Source organism: Eubalaena glacialis, chromosome 2 (assembly GCF_028564815.1).
Source record: "Eubalaena glacialis isolate mEubGla1 chromosome 2, mEubGla1.1.hap2.+ XY, whole genome shotgun sequence".
Classification (NCBI taxonomy): domain Eukaryota; kingdom Metazoa; phylum Chordata; class Mammalia; order Artiodactyla; family Balaenidae; genus Eubalaena; species Eubalaena glacialis.
In genome coordinates this window covers 110,885,961-110,902,773 of record NC_083717.1, presented here as the reverse complement: position 1 = coordinate 110,902,773, position 16,813 = coordinate 110,885,961, and the positions used below count along the sequence as shown (strand labels likewise).

The window sequence follows — 16,813 nt, the reverse complement described above, 5'->3', positions numbered from 1 at the left end:
TATAATTTTCTGCATACAGGTCTTTTGTCTCCTTAGGTAGGTTTATTCCTAGATATTTTATTTTGTTGCAGTGGTAAATGAGAGTGTTTTCTTAATTTCACTTTGAGATTTTTCATCATTAGTGTATAGGAATGCAAGAGATTTCTGTGCATTAATTTTGTATCCTGCTACTTTACCAAATTCATTGATTAGCTCTAGTAGTTTTCTGGTAGCATCTTTAGGATTCTCTATGTATAGTATCATGTCATCTTCTTTTCTGTTTTGGATTCCTTTTATTTCTTTTTCTTCTCTGATCGCCGTGCCTAAAACTTCAAAAACTATGTTGAATAATAGTGGTGAGAGTGGGCAACCTTGTCTTGTTCCTGATCTTAGTGGAAATGGTTTCACTTTTTCACCATTGAGGACAATGTTGGCTGTGGGTTTGTCATATATGGCCTTTATTATGTTGAGGTAAGTTCCCTTTATGCCTACTTTCTGGAGGGTTTTTATCAAAAATGGGTGTTGAATTTTGTCGAAAGCTTTCTCTGTCTATTGAGATGATCATATGGTTTTTCTCCTTCAATTTGTTAACACGGTGTATCACATTGATTGATTTGCGTATACTGAAGAATCCTTACATTCCTGGGATAAATCCCACTTGACCATGGTGTATGATCCTTTTAATGTGCTGTTGGATTCTGTTTGCTAGTATTTTGTTGAGGATTTTTGCATCTATGTTCATCAGTGATATTGGCCCGTAGTTTTCTTTCCTTGTGACATCTTTGTCTGTTTCTGGTATCAGGGTGATGGTGGCCTCGTAGAATGAGTTGGGGAGTGTTCCTCCCTCTGCAATATTTTGGAAGAGTTTGAGAAGGATAGGTGTTAGCTCTTCTCTAAATGTTTGATAGAATTCGCCTGTGAAGCCATCTGGTCCTGGGCTTTTGTGTGTTGGAAGATTTTGAATCACAGTTTCAATTTCAGTGCTTGTGATTGGTCTGTTCATATTTTCTATTTCTTCCTGGTTCAGTCTCGGCAGGTTGTGCATTTCTAAGAATTTGTCCATTTCTTCCAGGTTGTCCATTTTATTGGCATAGAGTTGCTTGTAGTAATCTCTCATGATTGTTTGTATTTCTACAGTGTCAGTTGTTACTTCTCCTTTTTCATTTCTAATTCTATTGATTTGAGTCTTCTCCCTTTTTTTCTTGATGAGTCTGGCTAATGGTTTATCAATTTTGTTTATCGTCTCAAAGAACCAGCTTTTAGTTTTATTGATCTTTGCTATTGTTTCCTTCATTTCTTTTTCATTTATTTCTGATCTGATCTTTATGATTTCTTTCCTTCTGCTAACTTTGGGGTTTTTTTGTTCTTCTTTCTCTAATTGCTTTAGGTGCAAGGTTAGGTTGTTTATTCGAGATGTTTCCTGTTTCTTGAGGTAGGCTTGTATTGCTATAAACTTCCCTCTTAGAACTGGTTTTGCTGCATCCCATAGGTTTTGGGTTGTCGTGTCTCCATTGTCATTTGTTTCTAGGTATTTTTTGATTTCCCCTTTGATTTCTTCAGTGATCACTTCGTTATTAAGTAGTGTATTGTGTAGCCTCCATGTGTTTGTATTTTTTACAGATCTTTTCCTGTAATTGATATCTAGTCTCATAGCATTGTGGTTGGAAAAGATACTTGATACGATTTCAATTTTCTTAAATTTACCAAGGCTTGATTTGTGACCCACGATATGATCTATCCTGGAGAATGTTCCATGAGCACTTGAGAAAAATGTGTATTCTGTTGTTTTTGGGTGGAATGTCCTATAAATATCAATTAAGTCCATCTTGTTTAACGTATCATTTAAAGCTTGTGTTTCCTTATTTATTTTCATTTTGGATGATTTGTCCATTGGTGAAAGTGGGGTGTTAAAGTCCCCTACTATGATTGTGTTGCTGTCGATTTCCCCTTTTATGGCTGTTAGTATTTGCCTTATGTATTGAGGTGCTCCTATGTTGGGTGCATAAATATTTACAATTGTTATATCTTCTTCTTGAATCAATCCCTTGATCATTATGTAGTGTCCTTCTTTGTCTCTTGTAATAGTCTTTATTTTAAAGTCTGTTTTGTCTGATATGAGAATTGCTACTCCAGCTTTCTTTTGATTTCCATTTGCATGGAATATCTTTTTCCATCCCCTCACTTTCAGTCTGTATGTGTCCCTAGGTCTGAAGTGGGTCTCTTGTAGACAGCATATATACGGGTCTTGTTTTTGTATCCATTCAGCCAGTCTGTGTCTTTTGGTTGGAGCATTTAACCCATTTACATTTAAGGTAATTATCGATATGTATGTTCCTATTTCCATTTTCTTAATTGTTTTGGGTTTGTTATTGTAGGTCTTTTCCTTCTCTTGTGTTTCCTGCCTAGAGAAGTTCCTTTAGCATTTGTTGTAAAGCCGGTTTGGTGGTGCCAAATTCTCTTAGCTTTTGCTTGTCTGTAAAGGTTTTAATTTCTCTGTCAAATCTGAATGAGATCCTTGCTGGGTAGAGTAATCTTGGTTGTAGGTTTTTCCCCATCACTTTAAATATGTCCTGCCACTCCCTTCTGGCTTGCAGAGTTTCTGCTGAAAGATCAGCTGTTGACCTTATGGGAATTCCCTTATATGTTATTTGTTGTTTTTCCCTTGCTGCTTTTAATATTTTTTCTGTGTATTTAATTTTTTATAGTTTGATTAATATGTGTCTTTGCTTGTTTCTCCTTGGACTTATCCTGTATGGGACTCTCTGTGCTTCCTGGACTTAACTATTTCCTTTCCCATATTAGGGAAGTTTTCAACTATAATCTCTTCAAATATTTTCTCAGTCCCTTTCTTTTTCTCTTCTTCTGGGACCCCTATAATTCGAATGTTGGTGCATTTAATATTGTCCCAGAGGTCTCTGAGACTGTCCTCAATTCTTTTCATTCTTTTTTCTTTATTCTGCTCTGCAGTAGTTATTTCCACTATTTTATCTTCCAGGTCACTTATCCGTTCTTCTGCCTCAGTTATTCTGCTATTGATCCCTTCTAGAGAATTTTTAATTTCATTTATTGTGTTGTTCATCACTGTTTGTTTGCTCTTTAGTTCTTCTAGGTCCTTGTTAAACCTTTCTTGTATTTTCTCCATTCTATTTCCAAGATTTTGGATCATCTTTACTATCATTATTCTGAATTCTTTTTCAGGTAGACTGCCTATTTCCTCTTCATTTGTTAGGTCTGGTGGGTTTTTACCTTCCTCCTTCATCTTCTGTGTGTTTCACTGTCTTCTCATTTTGCTTAACTTACTGTGTTTGGGGTCTTCTTTTTGCAGGCTGCAGGTTCGTAGTTCCCATTGTTTTTGGTGTCTGTCCCCAGTGATTAAGGTTGGTTCAGTGTGTTGTGTAGGCTTCCTGGTGGAGGGGACTAGTGCCTGTGTTCTGGTGGATGAGGCTGGATCTTGTCTTTCTGGTGGGCAGGTCCACATCTGGTGGTGTGTTTTGGGGTGTGTGTGGCCTTATTATGATTTTAGGCAGCTTCTCTGCTAATGGGTGGGGTTGTGTTCCTCTGTTGCTAGTTGTTTGGCATGGGGTGTCCAGCGCTGAAGCTTGCTCGTCATTGTGTGAAGCTGGGTCTTGATGTTGAGATGGAGATCTCTGAGAGATTTTTGCCGTTTGGTATTACGTGGAGCTGGGAGGTCTCTTGTGGACCAGTGTCCTGAACTTGGCTCTCCCACCTCAGAGGCACAGCCCTGACGCCTGGCTGGAGCACCAAGAGCCTGTCATCCACCCGGCTCAGAATAAAAGGGAGGAAAAAAAAGAAAGAAAGAAAGAGGAAGATAAAATAAAATTAAATTAAATTAAATTAAAAAGTTATTAAAATAAAAAATAATTATTTAAAAAAAATCTTTTTAAGTAATACGAAACAAAAAAGAAAGAAAGAAGAGAGCAACCAAACCACAAAACAAATCCACCAATGATAACAAGCACTAAAAACTATACTGAAAAAAAAAAAAAAAAAAACAAAGGACAGATTGAACCCTAGGACAAATGGTAAAAGCAAAGCTATACAGACAAAATCATACACAGACGCATACACATACACACTCACAAAAAGAGAAAACGGGAAAAAGATATATATATCATTGCTCCCAAAGTCCACCTCCTCAATTTGGGATGATTCGTTGTCTATTCAGGTATTCCACAGATGCAGGGTACATCAAGTTGATTGTGAGGATTTACTCCGCTGCTCCTGAGGCTGCTGGGAGAGATTTCCCTTTCTCTTCCTTGTTCGCACAGCTCCTGGGGTTCAGCTTTGGATTTGGCCCCGCCTGTGTGGGTAGGTCGCCTGAGGGCGTCTGTTCTTCACTCAGACAGGACGGGGTTAAAGGAGCAGCTGATTTGGGGGCTCTGGCTCACTCAGGCCGGGGGGAGGGAGGGTTATGGAGTGCGGGGTGAGCCTGCGTCAGCAGAGGCCAGTATGATATTGCACCAGCCTGAGGCGCACCATGTGTTCTCCCAGGGAAGTTGGCCCTGGATCACAGGACCCTGGCAGTGGCGGGCTGCACAGGCTCCCGGAAGGGGAGTTGTAGATAGTGACCTGTGCTTGCACACAGGCTTCTTGGTGGCAGCAGCAGCAGCCTTAGCATCTCATGCCCGTCTCTGGGGTCCACGCTGATAGCCGCGGCTCGCGCCCGTCTCTGGAGCTCCTTTAAGCAGTGCTCTGAATCCCTTCTCCTTGCGTACCAGGAAACAGAGGCAAGAAAAAGTCTCTTGCCTCTTCCACAGCTCCAGACTTTTTCCTGGACTCCCTCCCGGCTAGCTGTGGTGCACTAGCCCCCTTCAGGCTGTGTTCACGCAGCCAACCCCAGTCCTCTCCCTGGGATCCGAACAAAGCCCGAGCCTCAGCTCCCAGCCCCCACCCGCCCCAGTGGGTGAGCAGACAAGCCTCTCGGGATGGTGAGTGCTGGTCGGCACCCATCCTCCGTGCGGGAATCTCTCCTCTTTGCCCTCTGCACCCCTGTTGCTGTGCTCTCCTCCGTGGCTCCGAAGCTTCTCCCCTCCGCCACCCACAGTCTCTGCCCGCGAAGGGGCTTCCTAGTGTGTGGAAACCTTTCCTCCTTCACAGCTCCCTCCCACTGGTGCAGGTCCCGTCCCTATACTTTTGTCTCTGTTTTTTCTTTTTTCTTTTGCCCTACCCAGGTACGTGGGGAGTTTCTTGCCTTTTGGGAGGTCTGAGGTCTTCTGCCAGCATTCAGTAGGTGTTCTGTAGGAGTTGTTCCACATGTAGATGTATTTCTGATGTATTTGTGGGGAGGAAGGTGATCTCCACGTCTTACTCTTCTGCCATCTTGAAGCTCCTCTGTGATGCATTATTAAGGTGTGCTGCTGTTAGGTCTTCCCTTCCTTATTCCAGGCTATTTGGGCAACTTTTATTATCATCTGCCCCTTAAGAGAGAGTTTTCAACTCTTTTTGTGTAATTTAAGTATTTTGTTTGATTTTAAGAGTCCCAGATTACTGTTATCAAATCCATATGAGATATGTCATCTTACCCATAAGACGGTAGCCCACCATCAATAGGGCATGAGTCTGTTTAGGATTCTGAGAGTATTATTAGGAAGCATTACCTGTATCACTGTGGAAGCCCTTTTACACTGAAAAAAGAATTACATTAGTTTTTCTACAGAAAGACAAACTTAAGCAGGTTTTCCAAAAGAAAGTCGTAATATCATGGGAAATTTTCAACTTTCTTCTTGAAAGTATAGATATTACGTTTAGGTGATTAAATAGTTCTACTTTGGGCAGACAGATATCCTGATTAGGTAATCATGGTTATCTTTAAGAGGAGTGGATGATTGAAGTTTATATTATCCCTTTAACTCACACTGTAATTTTGATCAACTCCTTTAACTTCTTTATATTTTAGATTCTTGAATTCCAAACATGATCAAACTTCATTTCCTTACAATTACTTAAAAATGATTAGTAAGCTCATATAACAAAAACATCTTAGTAACTTAATCCCCCATGTTTTTCCTGTGGTTTCTCCCTATAAGAACCCAACAGCCCTCACACCCCATATCTATTTTCAGGTTAAGGTAGGGCCATCTCCTCAGAGATCTGGAATTTCATTAGCAATTGGACCCATTACTGTTAATGCACCTTTGCATTTTAATAAATGAATTCCTAGGAGTTCTAGTGTAGCAAGCCCCACACCCCAGTCAGTGACACATAGTGTTACCAAACCAAAATTGGGTCAGCTCACCCACTCACAGTAAAGCCAACTTACTGACACTAGGATTTGGTAGAGGAAAGTGCAGCATTTATTGCAGGCACCAAGCAAGGAGTAAGGGCAGCTAATAACCAAGAGACTCAAACTCCCCAGTGGATTCCAGGGAAGCATTTTTAAAGGCAAGGCGAGGGAGAGAGTTGCAGGATGCATGATCAGCTCATGTACCATTCTCTGATTGGGTGACAGTGAGGTAAGAGGGTGGTGTCACAGGGGTTAACATCATCAGTCCTTGGGTTCCAGCTGGTCTGGGGGCTACATGCTTATGCTCATCATGCAGTTAGATTCTTCTATCTGGTGGAGGTTTTAGTTTTAGTATCTGTAAAACAACTCAGGAATGTGCATCAGACATGTTATCTATGTCCTTCAGGAAAAAACTAAAGATTCTGTGACTGTTGTATGGCTGATTCACTTTTTAAATTGTTACCAATTCTCCTGGCCCAACTGCTATTTTTTTGTCACTACATGTTCACATTCTTTCAGTCATTATTGAGCAGCCTTTTATGACTCGGGAGGCCTGGGAGACTAAAGCTTTTCTACAAACAAGACACAGGCAGAGGACATGGTGGGTGATTTGTCCCGGGAAGGCCCCATAGGGTCCTGCTTGGTTACAATAGCGTATGTGATATGTACTGAGACATGAGGTTGAAAGACAGTGCCAAAACTTCCCACAGTCCTCCACTCTATTAACGTGGCAGTAAAAGAACACAGCGCTGTCATTTTTTTGGAGCACATTTCCTAGTTGAGGCTGTGTGCCAAGTGGCTCATGAACCTTGTCTTTTAATCTCACAACATTCTTATGAAATAGGTATTATCCCATTTCGCAGGAGAGGGAACTGATGCTCAGAGAAGTTATGTCATTTGCCTGAGGTCACATACATCACTAAGACATTTCAACCAGCATTCAGACTGACACCTGTTTTACTCAAAAACGTACTTTGTACCACTATTTCTGTACCCCCAAAAAGAAAATCTGAAACTCATTCTTATAGTATTCCTTTCTCATTCCTAAAAGTAGTTTTTGGCATAGAAGCCTATGAGCCAAATAAGAGAATGATGCTCTCTTTTGTAACCAACTAGTTTCTCCCTCTGCGATGGGCAAGTTGTTAGTTTCCGTCACTTCAGTTGCCCTGCATGGTTGGGACTGGAAGGTTCATAAAACAAAGTTTTATAAAAAATACTTCAGTCAACCCAATTGCATAGCAAGACTGCCTGGGATAAGGATGCCTCTATGTAAGATATGGAGATTTGGCCTTTGAAACATTTTCTTGTATTTTTCTTGTGTTTTTCTTTTATTCTTAATTGTATTGTTCTAGTTTCCTTACATAACATCAATTGTAAATCTTCAATCTTAGTAATAAAATCGATGGGCAGTAATTGTGTTAATGCCAATCCCTTTTATTTACTGAACACCTTTCTCTGTGACACCTTGATACAGGTGCTTTACTCACATCATTTCATTTAATCCTCACAGTCACCTTTGAGGTAAGGGAAGTGGCATAAATGCCATTTTATAGATTAAAAAATCGAGTTTCAAGGAAATTAAGTCATTTGCCCAAGTTCTTTGTAAGTTGAGAATTAGAATTTGCATGCAGGTCTGTTAAAACTGTTGCTTAGTTTATGTTTAGTGACTTTAAGTTTAAAAAAAACAAGTGGAGAGAAACTAAAATCACCTTCTAAAAATTTACACTGAGTTTGGAAAGTAATTTTTTAAAAACAAGGTTAAAAAAGCAACAAGGTTTACTTGGAAATGTAGATAGCAGATGTGATATTGGAAAAGCAGGGATGTAATTGTCAATAAAATGAATGATTAAAATGGAGATTATGTTTTCCCCAGAGTCTCTTAGCAGGCTCTATACATTTAGCTTGGGGTGAAATGTTTTCTGTTTTTGGCAGTCACGACTTTCTTCACCTTAAGAACTTCAGACACGTGGTCCTCGACTGTAGCTGTGGGTTCTGACTCAGAACTCGGGGTTCTCCTTGGGAGGGGATGGGCTGACACAGTAGGAATGCCAGTCGGTACAGGGTTTGGAGTGGCTGACCTGCCGGACCCCTCTCCTTTCTCGCGGCAGGTGCAGAACAAGCTGGACGGCTGCTGCTACGCGGTGAAGCGCATCCCCATCAACCCGGCCAGCAGGCACTTCCGCAGGATCAAGGGCGAGGTGACGCTGCTGTCGCGCCTGCACCACGAGAACATCGTGCGCTACTACAACGCCTGGATCGAGAGGCACGAGCGGCCGGCGGGCCCCACGACGCCGCCCCCGGACGCGGGGCCCCAGGCCCTGGACTGGCGAGCCTTGCCCCGGCCGCCCGTCAGCGATAGCGACACGGACGGCCCGGGCAGCGTGGAGGCGGCCGCGCCGCCGCCCATCCTCAGCAGCTCGGTGGAGTGGAGCACATCGGGTGAGCGCTCGGCCAGCGCCCGCTTCCCCGCCGCCGGCCCGGACTCCAGCAGCGACGAGGATGACGACGAGGAACACGACGGCGTCTTCTCACAGTCCTTCCTGTAAGAGTTCCCGGGCGCTGCTGGCTCGTCCCCGCCAAGCCCAGGCCGGGGAAGGGGAGGGACTTGGTTAGAAATCCAGTCCTGTGGACCATGATGAAATACATGTATATGCAACTCATTTTTAGAGAGTAACCAAATTCATTCAGTCCAAGAGTTTTTTCCCTTTGATATCTTCAAGAGATCTCCAAAATCCAAGCCCTGGAGGAAGGAAAAATAGAAACTTTTTCCAGTCCCTCCTCTTAATACATTTAATAGGATTTTTAAAAGAGCATTCTTTTTAGATAAGGGCTTCCGACTCTGTGGAACATAAAGGAACTAATTTGGAGTCTTGACATAGGACCTACTGCAGTTCTAAAAAGGGTTACCAAACCAATAATTATGATCCTAAAATAAAGTTTAAAGTTTAACGCATCTCAGAATCCACCCTGGTCATTTACATTCATGGTTTTGTTTCATTGTATCCATTTGGATACAGTTTATCATAACTCTGAGCTATTGAATTATAACAGGAATTTGGTTTCTTTAGTCTTTCTCTATTTCTCTTTTTAAGACCTGCTTCAGATTCTGACAGTGATATCATCTTTGACAATGAAGATGAGAACAGTAAAAGTCAGAATCAGGTAAATATATAAATAGAAGTTACACCTTTTTATTCATCATGGGATGGGTACCTAAGCAAATGTTTGATGTTATAAACCTCAGGTAAAATAGTAAAGCCTTAATCTAATATGCAGATATAGAAACATGATTTTAAAACATGATTTTTTAAAATATGCTACTCATATGGTTACTTATAGGTCTTAATTTATCCACATAATAAAAAGAGAAGAATAAATTGACATGCTGGGTTTTTTTGTTTTGTTTTGCTTTTAGTGAAAACCACTTCCTAGAGGATTTTAGGAAACATTATGTGGTTGGGGATGAGGGTTGAATGCAAATTAATTGAGTAACTAAACAACCTAATTGTGGAGTTATGTAGGTCTTTCTCACATCAATTAATCTTGATGACTTACTCTCATAAACCATCCTCTGGAACAGTGTTTTAACACTGTGGGTTATGATCCTGTAATGGGTTATGAAATCAGTTTCAAGGGTTACAACCAGCTTCATTTTATTTTTAATGCTGTAGAAAAGAGTAAAGAATACCAAAATGTATCACACTAGTAAAGGTAAACTCTGTTCGTAGAACTTGTCTCTTATGAGTATATGTATTAGGTGTAATATAAAATACAACATGGTCTGAAAGATTTGAGAAACACTGCTCTAAGCCTTGGACCCCACTCAATTCTGTATCTTCCTGCATCCAGGCCAGCAGAGCCCCTCAGTGCTGATGGCTTGGAGTTCAGTGTGAAACTTTGTAATTTCCAGGGCTGTCAGTTAATGCTAGAGAAACCTTCTGCAGCTGGGGATTGGATGCAGTGACTTTATTACCAGGAATAAAAATATAATTACAAGCAGGGTGCATTCATAGCAGATAAAAAAAAGTCTACACATAGACTCTCTTAGATAAGCAGTTAAATTGGTTTGAATGAGGTTTGAATGCTTTAGCCAGCACTTTTTTTTTTGGCTGCGCTGCGCAGTATGCAGGATCTTAGTTCCCCAACCAGACATCGAATCTGTGCCCCCTGCAGTGGAAACACGGAGTCTTAACCATTGGATTGCCAGGGAAGTCCCAGCATTTTTTAAAAGTACTTCCCTCTTCTATTAAAATCCCCTTAACCCCTGAGGAAGTTTAAGGAATAATAGCATAAGTAGTCTAAACCAACTGCTTTGGTTTTAGCATTAGTTATGCATATAATTATTATGGGGGCACCAAATTTACAATTCTGGTTTTTCTCAATTAAGGGAGCTATCCCATGGACATTCTAATTGATGGTAGAAGCCTCTAAGAGATTAACAATCTTGTACAGATAATCCCCAGAATAAATAAATGATTCAAGAGTAGAATTGAGGGAATTCCTTGGCTGTCCAGTGGTTAGGACTCCGAGGTTCCACTACGGAGGGCCCGGGTTCAATCCCTGTTCGGGGAACTAAGATCCCACAAGCCGCGCTGTGTGGCCAAAAAAAAGAGTAGAATTTGGTTGTTTCCAGAGCAGTTTTTTTCCTTCAATAAAGATAAAATGTTGAAAAAATGTTTCCACACAAAAAGTGCAGATCAGAAACAGTCAAATGCTACCTAATGCTTTCCCATACTTGGGGGTAGGAGGGAGTATTTAAATATGTCTATTAGAAGAAGAAAGAATTTTTTTTTAAGGGACATGAGTTAGAAAAACAGCTGTAGGGGTCTAGCAGACTAACCACGTGGAAAAGTAGTGTAGAGGATCGGTCACCCTAAGTGGCAGCTGGGTGGTGGTTCTTCAGTGCTGTAGCCGAGGGCAGTGTGCCGTCTGGTAATGTGATCGCATTTAAATTGTTTTAGCTAAAGATGGATTTCTCATCTTCTGTTTCCAAAGTAAGCCTACCATCAAAGGTAGGCATTCCAATAAAACTGAAGCCTTAAAATATTAGCCTGTATACATTCTACCCTTCTTATCCATAGAAAGATAGCAAGTGGTGAGAAGGAATTGACTGAGAGCCTTTCTGTGGATTACCTTTAATACCCACCTGTTTCCTATTGTCCCCATCATTGTTCTGTACAGTAACAGACCTGTAAACTGTGCATTAGATTCTGGTATTGGTAGAATTGCCTTTTAAATGCTGTAAGCATCTAAAGGACAGTGGTTGTTATTCTGCTCTCTCACCTTCCCTCTAAGGCAGCAGGATAACTATGTATGTGGTAGGGGCAGGAACAAACGACTTGGTGGTGGTGATGATCTTGTTTCATTCAGCCTCATTTTGAGCTCTCGTGTGTTCCTCTTGGGTTAGGATGAAGATTGCAATGGAAAGAACAGTTGCCATGAAAGGGAGCCACCGGCAGCCACTGAGGCTGTGCACTACCTCTACATCCAGGTGAGGCCCTGGCATGCAGCTCAGTGACACGGCAACTCCCAGTAGTTGCTGGTGGGTAGGTTTCGGGAGATGAGAGCAAGAGAGCGAGCAAAGAGGGCTCACCGCACTGCCAGAGATTAATTGGCCAGAGAGGATTATAGCATGGAGGCCCTTTCCCCCTGCCTTTAACCCATGCTCTCCTGTACCGTAGCAGGAGATGGCACAGGGCAGTGGTTCCAGCTCTGGACTTACTTACGCTGTGTAAGTTCACATCCTGGATCCACCGGTCACAGCTTTGTGAGCTCAGGCACGGTTCTTCAGCATTCTATGTCCCAGGTTCCCCACCTGTAAATTAAACAGTAGCAGTTACCTCAATGGCTTGTGCAGAATAAACGAAATAACATATGCGAAGTAATTAGAACCCACCTGAGTTCCATAAGCACTAGACTGTGCACGTACAGAAACTCTACTTTGTCTAACAAGTTAAATCTGGACAAGCAAGGTACGAGGCACATACATCCTCGTGTGTACAGAAGAAACACCAACCTGGTTTTAGGAAGGTGGCTTGTCCTGGAACCCCTGAGGGACAGGAGAACCAGCTCCAGTGAGGCATTGCTAAAGGGAAGCTTATAGGCTTTGTCCTGCTCATGCTCCCGAGGGACGCATTCTGGACAGTGGTCAGAGGGACAGCCACAAACCGAAGCGGAAAACTTGCCTCTGGCCCAAGTGAACAGGACCGTGAGTCATTATTAGTGTTTTCAGTCACATCTGCATGGAGGCAGATCTTTAAATGTGAGATACAGTTCTATGCCCAAGAAGGAGCCCTCAGACAAATGTAACGTTTCAAAAGAGTCTAGTTAGGTGGTTGCTTTCCTGGGGTTGCAGCGGGTTTTAGGTTTTCCCTAAACATAAACCACTCATACACATGATAAAGCATTTGTCCCCCAAACCGCTAACTGTTGAGTATCTACTACATGCCATTACGCTGTAAACAGTTACAGTGAGACAGAAGTACCTAGCAGAGGTACGTGAGGTGTGGTAGGATCTTGGTGTGGGAGGGAGGCCTGGAGGATGAGTCAGAGTTTGTAGATGTTATTCTGAGCATGAGAGGATATTCCTCTCATTTAAAATGACATGTTCCCCTCTTTGAAAACAAGAACGTCCTTCTTCATGAGAAATCTCAACTGTGGCACTGGTTTGAAACATAGGCTAGTTTCATAAATCAAATGCCTGTTGCTCTAAGGTTTAAATGATATTGCATTGTTTTCTGATAGATAAATACACTTGAGAAGGATGAGATAGAGCCCTTTCTTAAATGTTTTGATATTTACAATGTTTTGCTCTAGACTTGAAGGTCATTGTCATTAATTTAACATGCAAATGAGAAAGGCTAATGACATCATTGGATTATTAATTAGCCCTTCTTGGAAATTTGGGTTTGGAAACAATCTTGTAAAACAAAAAATAAAATTTTACTTAATTCTAAGTGTTTTCATATTATATGTGACAAGGATTTTAAAGTCTTATTTTTTTAATGAACAATAATATAAAAAATAAAAATGATTTTGTTGGGGTGCTAAGATTATGCATATTTCTTCCCAATTTTTTTTAATACCGTTGGTTTCTTTTTTTAATTAAAAAAAAATAAGCCTTTTCCATAAGTATTTAAAATCCGTGGTACACGTTTTAAAATTGGGGATTACATTAATTGCCATTGTCCTCCTTAATTGAAACTCTACACCATCAAATCCTGCCTGGTTTGTTCTTGTCCATAGATGGAGTACTGTGAAAAGAGCACTTTACGTGACACCATTGACCAGGGACTATATCGAGACACCGTCAGGCTCTGGAGGCTTTTCCGAGAGATTCTGGATGGATTGGCTTATATCCATGAAAAAGTAAACTTTGCCACATTTTATATCTGAAAAACTTACGTTTACATAAAATTTATGACAAAATCAAATATTGTGAGATTTGAGAAAACCTAAAATAGAGGGAAAATTATGGGTATGTTGAAATAATCTATTTTTATAGGAAATAGAACATATCAAAAGACGAGAAAATAGTATAAAGCATCAAAGTTCAAAGAAAGCATTGAAGGATAGAAGAGGGGTCAGCAAACTATAGCCCATGGGTCAAATCTAACTCCCTACCTGCTTCTGTTCAGCCTGTGAGCTAAGACTGGCCTTTACATTTTTAAATGGTTGTAAAAAATTGAAAGAAGGGTAATATTTCATGATACCTGAACATTCTATGAAATTCAAATGTGTCCATAAATAACGTTGTATTGGAACAGGGCCATACCAGTTTATGTGTTGCCTGTGGCTGTTCTTGTGCTGCCACTGTGGAGTTGAGTAGTTGTGGCAGAGACTGTGTGGCCCATAAAGCCTAAAAGATTTACTGTCTGGCCCTTTACAGAAAAAGTTTGCCAGCCTCCAGGTTAGGTGGAAATAATTGAACATGTATGGAACATGGGGATGATTCCTTGAGTGGTTTAGATAAAGTGAGAGTGTGATTAATACCTGCCAAGATATGTGATTCTGACTCAGTGCTACCTTTCCTAGGAACATGGGAAAATTAGAAAGTCATCTAGCAAGGGTAGAGATGAGACTAACATAGTTTGCCACATGTATAAAATGTCACTGTAGAGCTAGAAATTGTCATCACGATGTAAATGCTAATGGACCTAGCTTCAAGATGAAACACTTCTTACATTTTAAAAATGGGATTGTCTAATGTGTTAGTGTAAATACGTTTTTTCCTTTGCCTCAATTTTCTTTAACCTTAAAATATTTATACTGTACCATATTTGTACTAAAAAGCCAGGACTATAATTTACAGATGTCTAGTTTATAAATGATTTGATGGAAGTGGAATTTGCAAGGTTGGACATAAAAATGAGCTCTAATGAAGGTCATTAGAGCTCTATTACTGTGCTAGCATCCTGGGGTCCTAGAACCGTGCTCCGTGCACTGTCTTCCTTGCCATCTAATCTGCTCAGTACCTGCCAACCATTTGTTGGGTGTCTAACACTGTGCCAAACCTAGAAATAGAGAAAGGCACAAGTGTATGACAAACCCCATACTTGAGAGGGACTTCCTGTTTTTTTGAGGGAGCCGAAATTTACCTTCATGTAACAGTGAGAGAGATCACACCATAAAGTGTTTTTATTACATTTATTTCCTGTATTATAGTACCGGAAACAGTAAGCATGATGAGGATGCTATTAGGAAGGGGAGAAAGTAGTGTTCACGTAACAAGTAATCATTGAGCACTTACCTGGTGTGCTGGGAATGCAAAGTTGAATTATTAGAATTACTGTGGAAGTCTTCATGAATGAGTTGGCACTTGTAAATATTGATACAGTTCCAATGAGTGGAGAAAAGCCTGGGCAGGGCGGGTAGCCTGAAGAAAGGAGTAGAAGAAGGAATGAAAATGGTGTGTGTCTCCCTGACCAGAGCAAGGGTTTTGTGATACAATAGAGAGAAAGATCACGGTGAACCTGATAGACAGTGGTCTTGGATGCCAAAGGGAACCATTTGGATTGGACCTGATCAGGACCACCAGCAGGTAGATTGGGAGAGGGTGGCAAGGTCATTGGCAGGACATTTGGGAGACATTGCGGAGGTCAGACAGCCTGGACTAGCATGGTCTGCATGAGAAGACCTCATCCAGTTTTCATCACTAGGTTGGCCTTTCAAATGAGGAAACAGGTATGATATAAGTTATGTTTGGGAAAAAATTGTTGGTTTCTTTGCTCTTTTCCATCAGGGAATGATTCACCGAGATTTGAAGCCTGTCAACATTTTTTTGGATTCTGATGACCATGTAAAAATAGGTGATTTTGGTTTGGCGACAGACCATCTAGCCTTTGCTGTGAGTATTTTTTTAATTCAAGTGTGCCTGAAAATGGACCCATGTGCCTTAATTATCCTGTCTTCTAACATTCTCATGACTATGAGTTCCCTGAACTCTGCTGTGTAATCCCCAGGAAAGTATACAAGTCTGAAGGAGCAGCTGCAAATGATCCTGCAGGCTTTGAAATTGTGAATACGTTTTAGTGAGTGCGTTCCACTTGAGAGACATACAATTATTAGTTTGTGGGTGATATTTAGGTCAAAGGCATGAAATACTTTATGAAACAATTTGGTGTTTTGGTCTACCATGCCAGGCACTGGGCTAGATGCTTTACACTCAATGGGCTTTTAGTTAGCTTAAGGAAATAAGGCTCAAAAACCGTAAAACATCAGAAGAATGAATTCTAGACAACATAAATCGGAAAGTATTGATGCTCTTCTTCACAACACTGTAGAGTAGTTGTTAAACATACAAAGCTAAAATAATGTGAGGTGAGAGAAATTGTCATATAAGACTTAAAAACAGGAGAAAATTTGCATTTGGTTATGAGGATCAAGAAGGGCTGTATAAAGAAAACAGTATTTCAGATGAGCCTTAAAGGATGGTGGGAGTCCAGTAGGCTGAGACTGAGGGCAGGGCTTGGTGACGCCAGGGTAGGGGGTTCCCGAGAGAAAGAACAGCATAAGCAAAGGCCCTGGGGTAAGCAGACATGATTGTTGAAGGCCAGCATGTTGTCTGGTTGGTTGAAACTATGAGGTGTAGGGGAGCAGTGAGAGAAGATGCTTGAAGGTTGGGGATTCTTGGAGGTGTCAGGCCTTGAGTGCTGGGGGAAGAGTTTTACTTAACATCATAAGCCAGAGATTAGGCACCAAAATCTGTGGTAAATGCAGTTAATTATAAGGGTGGTCAAAAAAAGAAACTAGGATTTGGATTAATGGTGAGAAAAACCTCAGGGGTTAAAGTAGAAGGTGAGGTTAGAAGGAGCAGAGAGGGAGGAAATGGAAGGGGGACAGTAAGGACATGGTCCTGACCAGAGCACTGGGGAATTTGAAGAGTGCTAAGACCAAGGAAGGGCTCTATGGGGATTTGATCCCCAAACTAACAAATGTAACTTGATATCTGTAGGCTGTAATAGTAAGGAGGTAGATAAGAGCACAGACTCTGGAGGCCCACTGCCCTGGGCTAGAATCCTTGGGCACGTTACTTAACCTCTTAATATTCTTTCCATAAAATGTGCCTAATACAAGTACCAGCTTCAAAGT

General features: G+C 41.2%; 1 protein-coding gene across 2 annotated transcripts in view; it reads left to right on the top strand.

The window, feature by feature from the left end:
• EIF2AK4 (eukaryotic translation initiation factor 2 alpha kinase 4) overlaps positions 1-16,813 on the top strand; it is a 107,013-nt gene that overhangs the window by 47,573 nt on the left and 42,627 nt on the right. For both annotated transcript variants that reach the window (XM_061180527.1, XM_061180528.1), the window contains exons 12-16: positions 8,332-8,765; positions 9,316-9,385; positions 11,631-11,714; positions 13,469-13,591; positions 15,465-15,569. In XM_061180527.1, the coding sequence (XP_061036510.1) occupies positions 8,332-8,765; positions 9,316-9,385; positions 11,631-11,714; positions 13,469-13,591; positions 15,465-15,569 (816 nt within the window). The remainder of the gene's footprint in view (positions 1-8,331; positions 8,766-9,315; positions 9,386-11,630; positions 11,715-13,468; positions 13,592-15,464; positions 15,570-16,813) is intronic.